The sequence below is a fragment of the Eschscholzia californica genome, unplaced genomic scaffold (genome assembly GCF_041429995.1).
Source record: "Eschscholzia californica isolate CP2 unplaced genomic scaffold, dmEscCali1.0.p SCAF_3, whole genome shotgun sequence".
Classification (NCBI taxonomy): domain Eukaryota; kingdom Viridiplantae; phylum Streptophyta; class Magnoliopsida; order Ranunculales; family Papaveraceae; genus Eschscholzia; species Eschscholzia californica.
Genome location: NW_028238420.1, coordinates 12,618,579 through 12,628,527, shown reverse-complemented (window position 1 = coordinate 12,628,527; position 9,949 = coordinate 12,618,579). Strand labels below are relative to the sequence as shown.

Here is a 9,949-nt window from a genome sequence, read left to right as displayed (position 1 = left end):
GTCTCGTCTGTGAATTGCCAGGGCGTGGTCGTGTCTATTTTGGGACACGGAGGGTCACAACTTATGCTTCCCACGATCTTGGCCCGCAGTTGGCTAAGTTGATCATCGTGTTGCCTAGTAAGTTGACCTCTCGCACCATTTTTTTCTTGCCTCGTAGTATTCCTGCTTGATACAAATAAGTTTACTTTTGTGCGTGCAGCCGAAGTTCCCAAAACATACAAGAAAATGAATATTAAGATGACTATTGGGGAGTCATCATAACCCAAGCAACCTAGAATAAAGATGTATGCTTCGAAGTCAACTAGTGGGCGTGCTCATTCTTTGAAAGACCATGCTGTTCCATCCATGCTTACAGATCTACCATCCGGCACTCAAGTAACAAATGTCTCACAGATTGAGGCTATACTTCCGGGAGATCCCTTTGGTGCTAAGAGTTATTCTGCAACCTTTCCTAAAAGTCTTATAGAATGCTTTTGAGAAGGTCCCTGATGCAGAGGAAGTTAGTAGACCAGCTCTGGTCGTTTTCCACGAATAGCGGGTCCTTCTATTCTTGGGGAAATGTCCTTTGCCAGGCCTGTTGTATCATCTTCCTCTCATCCGACCAAGCCGGTTATTAGAGAGAAGTACCTCGAAGTAGATCTCGAGGAACCATTCGAACAGGGATACAGCAAGACAAATAAGATTTGTTAGAGAAATCTTCAAAGGCATGACCGAAACTTTGACTTCCTTGATTCGCTTTGTTGCCATTACTTAAGTGCCAAAACTCTAGTTTGCCTTTATTCTTCGAGTTGTTATGCTCACAGAAGGTTGTCGTTTTTTGCAGCGTGACAAATACTTTTCGGACTTGAAAGCGTCAGAGCTACTACAAAGTCTTCATATAAAGGGACGAGTTGATCATAAGAATAAGACGGGAAACTCATATAAAGGAATTACAAAGTCTTCATACCCATAACTACTACAATCAAGATGACAACCAGAGTTAAAGATGATTGGGTGGACAATGTCGTGTGGTAGAAGTACCCAAGGTAGATGCATATGAGGTAACAGTCAATTTAGAAACGAACAAAATTTGTTGGCACGGTATGGAAATTTCTCATAAGAGTGTTGTCAGAAAGACTTGATGGAATTTCATTGACCTGAAATAACTATAGAGAACACTTAACACAGCATAAACCCACCTCCTCTGTTTCTCACACTCCCACACCACAATACACAAACTTCTGTATAAAACCTTATCTCCTCTCTGAGTTGTTTCGTCTAAAATACTTTACAAGCTTTTCTATGGCTTCCTAGGTTTCGAAATTCCCCATTTTGTTTGCCTAGTAGACGTATCCACCCTTTCCCACAAAAGGTTCAGGAAAAATGATATCTCAGTGTCTCTTTTAAGGGCAATTTCATCAGCTACTGTTTGGAATCAAAGGTTGTGATGGGCGCCTCTCCTCACTTACCTGAGCGCTGGAGGTCTTCTGAAGAGAACGGTATTGCAGCCGGACACTCTCTCCGCTTCCAAGAATTTTCAGAAGGTACCTAAAAGACGACCATAGAGGGAAAAGAATTATGATAGTTGGTTAATTAAAGAGTCTACGTCGAAATATAGACCTAATAAATTTGAATTTTGGAAAAGAAATTGCATTGAAACTTCAGCAATTATATCAACAAATTCAAAGCTTCATAGGTGCCTAGTATTCACATTATTAGTAATGTTCCAAATCTATAAACCTTCACTCTATTTTGTCAAATTTTGAACTAGCCAAGTAGAAAGTGGTCCGTCCATGTGATAGAACTCACCAAGGCATAAATGGGGAAGCAAATATTTGAAAAATTATCTCTGGATACCAATTACCGAGCAGAGACCCCTAATGTCACATAACCCGACATCAGAACAACTCTTACACCAGGTATCCACTATTTAAATAAAAATAAGACATGGATGAATATTATGTTATTGTTTTCCTGGCGACTTAGACTATGTAAACTCTACCAACTCACCAGCCATTAAGACATTGTGATGTTATGATTGCTTCTCTTCCAACAAACTTATCTGGAGTTCTCCTATTTCCCTGCACATCTCAATTTGCCTTCAGCACTTGCACAGCAAAACGAAGTATCATTCCGAAAAACGAGTTCTAGTACTCACCTTAATTACCACTCTTTCATTAATGCTGAATGGATATTGGACAACCCTATGATGCATCCGGCTCTCACCCTCAGTGTTTACCTCCTCATTGTCCTGAAGAAAATTCAGTATAATGTTGATTACCAACGAAAATTTTAGTAAAATTTTGAGTCATTATTTGTTTTCGTAATGTTCTCATATTGCCAGTTACAAAATGGATGTATGTGACCCTGAGACCTTCACATGACTTTACCTCAAGGGAAAAAGAACTCCTTTCAGACACAGTTGATTCAGTCAATTCACAACAGAGGGCTTGGAGGGAGAGAGAATTTGAAAATAGCCAAGGCAGCTGACTCTTAAAAGCTGTCCGCTATATCTTCTCCCAAGCCTACCAAACAACCCTCTCGCTTCCACGCATGGGGCAGAAAATTTATTGTGAACTTTGCAGCATTTGTTAATGACCTCCGTTGTGATAACTAAGTAAGATGCCTATTAATTACTTCATAACATGCATGGACACAGTTTTATTTTTCACTTAGACACAATGACACCCCTAGTTGAAAAAGAAATTGACCTCTCACGAATTTGGTAAGTTTTCAAGGAAATTGGAGCTTATACCCTATTTAGCCTCTTTGCTGAATCAACAAGTTCACCAACTTCTCTTCGGCGCCTCCGTTGAGCGGCATTGTGAAAAAGTCTACGGTCGTCCTCATGCTTCACAGCTGCAGCAGCAGCTCTCAAAGCTGCACAGATATTAGTTTCAGTTGGAGGCAAGGGTTAACAGTTGCACATCAGAAAAGTCGAAAATAAATAATAGCAACTACCATGATTAGGAATTAAAGACCCATTCTCAATTTCTGCATGGCAAAAGCTACATCTGGACTGCAAACCAAACAAGTGAACATTAATTATCTATATACATGCTCTTAGTTTTATTTTTCACAATGAAATGAAATCTCCAAATAAACATAAATGTCAAGCAACGTATAAGAGAAGACATTACAATGAACCAGAAAACCGAACACTTAATAACTACCATAGAGGAGCATAACAGGAGTAATTCCCGACGTTACCAGATACTCTCATCCACCTTGCGTACCGCGTACCCGATTCCACGCACCCTTTTTGGGTGGGTTCGCAATCCAGTACTCCAAAATTAGCATACCGGAATTTTCAGTCTTAATTAACGTAAAATCTTTGTAAAAATCTATAAATTCGACTAGTTGGGTAGTTAACTACATTAATTTTTTAATTCACTTGTTAGATTGTAAGTTTAATGGGGAAAGGATGTTTGAGTAGGTGTGTCTGTTATAAATGCATCATATAGAGTATATATTGTCTAGGAAAATAGTCCAAAATGTATTGCAATAAAGGCGTACCGAAGAAGTATACCCTTAGCGTACCCGATACTCACATGGTAGCATACCGCGTTCCGGTACCTGTACCACATAGCGGAGCGATCCGGGATAACATTGGTATTTCTTATCCATCTAAGCAAGAAACTGGATCCCTAATGCCGGAAGAATCTTGGTGCGATCTAGCTTATGTGATCATGTAATCCGAACACCAACAATGGTTTGAGCAATAGGCGGCAAATTAGTTGCCTTGCCAGAACCTACCTTGTCGTGGCCAAGTTTAGGGTTCTATGCAAAAAAGTGTAGTAGTTTAGGTTGCACCGAGAGTGAAAGGTTATGTGCTTTCTGACTCTATTTTCTCTGGCTTGATAATATTGTTGAATATTGATGTTCTTTAATTCTTTTAATGATTAATGTATTCATTGCATATTTGCATCATTGTTGTGAACTGATTGTTGAATGCAATCAGCATAAAGCACAGAAAGAATAAATATCATCACTGATCAATTGAGATAATATTGAAATCACACATAATAAAGAGGTGAAAGTTGGTTATTTGGAAGAACCATGTCCAAGACAGCAGCTATAAGACATTGCTAAGCACACTCAGGCGAGTTGGGAGACTCATCAACTTGCAATCACCTAGAACTTCAGATAACAAAGTTTTCCATTCACCAGAGACCTCATATTAGTAACAAACACTTGCACCCATCGCTATCCATTGATATTTCACAACTGAAATATTATTTATCATTTATATAAGCACTAATGCACATTTTGGGTTTTTTTTATTATAGTCAGTCCGAACCAGTTTGACATACTTGCAAAGTCCAGTTATTTTCGGAAAATTTAGAGATGCTTATGATGAAGAGAAGAAAGAAAAAGGAATGCTTAAGCTTACCATCTGAAGGACCTTTCTTAACGTGATACCACCAAATGAATGTCCACATGAAACAACCATAGCATCTTCTAGAAATGCACCACTAGAAAATCAAAAGTAACAGAAATCAACAAAGTTTAAAAGTTACAGCTTTACCAAAATTAATAACAGAACACTAAGTTGAATTCTCTTATATTTGTTTGGGGGTACAAGTTAAACTCACGATAAGGGATCTGACAGCATGTTTCTCAAAGATGGTTCTCTAATCAAATTATTCTGAGCTTCCTGTGCACCAAATTGAGAACAACGTATTAAAACCAAATGATAAAGATAAAATGAGTTTCATAGGAAGCGCTTGGAGGATAGAATAGAGAAATAGAAAAGGTTAACATGTGAACAGAGGAACCAATTCAACAGGCATGAAACAAAATCCAACTTGAGTATAAGAAGCAACTTGAAAAAAGAGCTACCAATCACATAATCGATAATTATCAGAAGTATTAGAGTTTCAGGGTTTCTGAAAATGAATATGTTAGCTCCAACTGCATCGGCCACACAAGTGAAGCACCAAGCAAGAAATTTCTCTTTAGGAAATCGTGACATTGTGTGACTCATCCTTACAAGCACAAAAATGCCTTTTTAACACACTTCAAGACAAAAACCCCTCTCATCAGTGGTTTTTAAAATGCTTACTTGGTCGTGAGCAATAAATGAACCAGCATAAACCTAGTTTTGTATATCAGATAAAACCTTAAAATTCTGGAAATAATAAAAGTTCAGTATGTTTTCCTCCTTACACTACTTACTACTAAAGAAGAGTGTACGGAGTTGTATTTTGCTCTTGATAAATAAATATATATTGTTATAGGATATGAGCCCCTGCAAAGGTCTGCACCCAGACTTCCAACCCAGATGTTAGCAACAAATCTCAGAGTTGAAAATATCTCAGTGGCACATTATCAACCATGTAAGTGCATCTTAGTTGCACTACGGGACCCAAAGTTGATCTGCCGATTAACATTCAAACCCCAGAACTTATCACAAGTAGATTATAATTAAAAAACACTATCTAAAGGAGTGAATAAAGAGACAGGTTAAAGGCAGTGCCAACTTTATCACATCAATCATGGTTCACCCATCTCTACATTCTTCTGCAAGTGTACTTGTGCATGTGACGAGAGGATAATACTCACATAAGTGTTATCAGTACGATTGCATGCCACATCTTCCTCCGCAGAAAGTTCGTCCATGAACTGGCTTACAGAGATTGGCACATAGCTTTGTGGAATCACATGACCGGCTGCCGCAATTGGAGAACAATCTAATATAGCATTACTCTGCGGCGTAAGCCTAAATGCCAGCGATATCCTAAAACACAAGTTGTGAGAAAGCAATTTGATTTCTAACAGTTTAGTTCTTTTTGAAATGCAAATAGAATAACCTGCGTAAATTCAATCACAGAATGAAATGCATAATGATGAATTGATGATTGTAAAATCAAAGTAGAATTCAGATATTGAAAAATCAAATTACACCTTCCAGTCCTAAGGCTGCTTGAATATTCAGGTACAGCCCTATATGAGGCAGCAGGACGGAGTCCAGCAGTAGCATGGCTAAGGGCCTTCCCTGTCAAAAGCAAAAGATCACCAGGACCAGATCCTTCATCGGCTAGGTACCAGCGTCCATTAGGATCACATACCTACGCAAGCAAACACTGAAAAATATGATTTGAGGATCACATTGAGCAACATCGAGTATAACTACAACAATTTTTTCCCAGCAGAAGAGCGAATAGTTCTAAAATTAGAAAGAGAACAACATAGAACAGATACATAAACAGTGGTACTTGGTAGTATCTACGTGTCTTCATGAGGCAAATTAGATGCAGGAAAGCGAAAATTCCAATTTAATTCTGAAAATCTCTTCAAGTGATTGTTAGTTTCTTAGTTTCTTTTGATACAATTTGTACTTAGTGTTTTACAAATTTTATTAATAGCCGCTAAAAGGTATTTTAAGAACATATACACAACAGTTTATTTAGTTTTCCGTACATCTTTGAAAAAAATCTTGAACTTAGAATTTACATGCTTCTTTTTGTTGTTTTATGTTAGGGTGAATATCATGAAAGTTTGATTTACGAGAGTGAAATTCTTTTTCTTTTTTAAAGAGAGTATAACTGTAAAGAGTACATGCCAGTTTCTTCAATAGAGAAATCAAGCAAAAACGAATTTAGCATATCCATTATGTTGGGTTTGGTTGTTGCTGCTTATTTGCTTATTTAATCAACAGTTGTTGGGCGTTAAGTAATGTTAGTGAGTCGGTACTACACAATGTTAGTATTATATAATCATAAAGTTGAGTGATTATTTAATCTTAAAGCTTTAAGTGCGAAATAGTCCCTTCATCGGAAAAAAAAACTCCATATTTTTATTACTAAGCTTTGCTTGGGAGCTGCAAAAAAAGCTAGTGAAGTTTAGGGAAAGGCCACATTATAGAGTTAATATTTAGAACTATAAGTATTACTACATATAAAGTTTACTGAAAGAGATATGAGGGCTTAGAAGCAACAGACCTCAAGACCAGGACTGTCTGAGGCAACCAGTGTCAACAGTCCCTTCTCAACTTCATTGTTCATTGATGGTTTCCCTCCAGCAATAGCACCCTTCCCATTTTGTAAAGAAGCATGAGAATACGCGGCAACCAGCACCGATGAGGATACCTCATTGGCAGACAATGGGGTATCATCAAGCAAACGGTTGAAAACACTGCCAAGTAGATTTCAAATTTTGAGACATTAATATTTTCAACAATAAATGGAGAGTGTGCAAACATAAGAAAGTATAAGCATTACTAGCTGCGCAGACGAAGATGCCTTGCTATTGCACACAGAGCAGCACGAGCAGCCTTTCCCATACATCTAAAGACATCTGCCATACATGGGGGAGATGATTCACCATCTTCACAAGGCCTATCATGAGACAATATAAGAAATAAATAGAAGCACCACATATGCCAGTGGATTTTAAGGGTTTGAACATTACAATAAGACAATATTAATAAGCATATAATCAATGCTGATTACTGTTTAGAGTTTGCTTCTGTCTGGCATTCATATTTGGCAGTTCAAAATGGTTGTCTATGGATTTCAGCTTTCACTTAAATTAGGGAACAAGAGGAAAATGTCTGACAGCTCGTTTCTACAAGTCCGACACCTAAAATCATCTTTCCAAGGTCCGCCCCTTCAAATATTCTGCATAATATAGGCAACTCAGTTTCACCACTGGGATCTATCATCTATATGTTCATTTTCCACCTTTTGAACGATAGTTAATTGTGGAAACGAAGCAGACAGGAAGCCAAAGTTGGCCCTTCTGTTGGTCATGCTATTGAACAAAGTTAGCTAAAATCTATAGTAGGCTACAACCTTTGGTGTTTATAGAGAGACGAGCTGTGATGTGGAAAAAGATACCGTAACAGAGATTCATATCTGTGTCTCTTTGTGTTAGGACATACTAATAACTATCACCGCATTTACCCTTTCTAGAGAATATCAACATTCGACATTTAATATAATCATCATCACCGAGCACCTTAATGATTTCTTGACAAATACAAAAAATTAAACAAAACAGCGTGAGTTTGGCTCTACTAGACATGAGTATCTTATCAATTGAAAAATTATTCATGCAATTCCAATGGGAACTTCACAACCCACATTTTCATGAAACATTTAATCTTCAATAATTTCTCTATTTATGCTTGTAAGAACTACTTAGAAATGGTTGTCGGTCTAATCCTTTAATTCCAATAAACATGCAAGAACATAAACCCTTTGTTATGAAATTCAGAAATAGATCAAAGTAAACCCTTAGTTACCTTCCCGCCCTGTACATGTAAACTCCTCTACTGGCCGGCTTCACCCAAGGCCCTCCACCACTGTTACCATCCCTAATTTTAAAATACAATCTTGTTGATTCTAATCCACATCTCATCAACGCAGAATCCTCACTTCCTAGTTCAATCACCACTGCGTTATGCCTCATTAACGAACCAGAAAGAGCTTCTACAGACCTACTATATTCAATTCCAGAAGCTCCATCGTAAGGCATAATATCAGAAAGCCGAACCCTAGCTAACGGTGCTGTCGCCACCGTGATTGAAGGCTCAGCAGTCGGATTTGCTGTAGAAATTGGTTCTTGTACAATTACATGAGGAGAATGATTATGATAATTATTATTATGATGATTATGAAGTTGTGGTGTTGAACGATTGTGGTTATTATGATTTGAAGATGGAGGAGGAAGAGAGAGAATATCTAAAGAAAGAGAGGATGGAGGTGATTTCATTGAAGAAGATGAAGGTGGATTGATGTTGTTTGGATTCGGTTGAGATGACGGTGAAGGGATCGGAGCTATGGAGGAGGAAGACATCTGCATTCCGATCCCAACCAGTTCTGATCATTTTAGGGTTTCTACTAAAACAGGAACTGTAACAGTGAGAAATTTTATGCAAGTAATAATGAAGAAGAGACAATTTTGATGTTCTTTACAAACGTAATAATAATAATAATAATCCATTGAAAACTTTGATCATTTTAGGGTTTTGGTAGGGGTTTCAATCGACAAATTGGTATCAAAAACTGGAAAAGAAGAAAATAAATGATACCCAGGAGAGAGAGAGAGAGTTGTGTTTCGTCTCACCTGATAAAGAGGTTTATTAAATTTGGTCGGGGAGACGGACTAGTTCGACCAGGCCTAGGCTACCTGGAATCTGTAATCGTTTCTTTCTTTCTTTTAGGGCTAATTCCTTTTTGACATCCTAGATGTTATCAACTCGCCCGTTTAGCCCCTTATATTGACCATCTATTTGGGTTATTTTGTATAAGGTTAATTCCGTTTTGGGCCCTAATTTGTAAGCAACTGGCCGTTCTGGGCCTCACCATCTTCTTCAATCTAACATCCTTGAAAGAAGGTCGTCGGTCAGCCCTCTGCCGACTGATTTTGGATTTTTTTTCTTCCCCTTCTCACCGCCACAATCGCCACTTTCTTTTCTCATCGTTTTCACTCCCTCTCTCTTTCCTGCTATGTCTTTAGGGTTGTTCCCCTTCGTCAAGTAGGAACCATCGGCGAAAGAGAATCCAAGTTATCCTTCGTCTTCAAGAAGGGGATTTCCTTCATCGATATCTCTTGTCTACGGAAGGGAACCAACCCTAAAGAGTGAGGGGCACAAGAGAGAAAAAGAAGAAAGGAGAGAAGAAGGTGGTGGTGAAAAGATGAAATTTTTTATTTCGGTGAAGTTCGGTAGCAGAGGACCAGTCGTCGACCTTTGGCACGATGTCAGACTGAAGAAAATAATGTGAGGTGATAAAGATTAAGTAGATGACCGAAAGAGATATGAGGTGGACAAATAAAAAAATTGATTATTACATAATGTCAAAAAGGTACAACTAAAAGATGAAGAATTTGGGAGCTTTGTAGCTCAAATCGAACTGCCAGACTTTTATGAAGGGTGAAATATCTGGTTAGTCACAAATTACGGACCAAAACAAAATTAACCCTACAATCTTCAATGATTCGTGTATTTGTATGGGATTTGTTT

General features: G+C 38.0%; 1 protein-coding gene across 1 annotated transcript; it reads right to left on the bottom strand.

Annotated features, from left to right (window-relative positions):
• Positions 1–1,104: 1,104 nt before the first annotated feature.
• LOC147548491 (RING/U-box superfamily protein) lies at positions 1,105–9,178 on the bottom strand. Its single transcript, XM_086666662.1, has 12 exons — positions 8,228–9,178; positions 7,203–7,319; positions 6,924–7,116; positions 5,887–6,050; positions 5,545–5,719; positions 4,575–4,636; positions 4,373–4,454; positions 2,941–2,998; positions 2,735–2,859; positions 2,138–2,230; positions 1,990–2,060; positions 1,105–1,527 (listed from the first exon to the last, which is right to left on the bottom strand). The coding sequence occupies exons 1-12, from the start codon at positions 8,785–8,787 to the stop codon at positions 1,398–1,400; spliced, it is 1,830 nt and encodes a 609-aa protein (XP_086522788.1). The 5' UTR covers positions 8,788–9,178; the 3' UTR covers positions 1,105–1,397.
• Between the last annotated feature and the right edge of the window lie 771 nt (positions 9,179–9,949).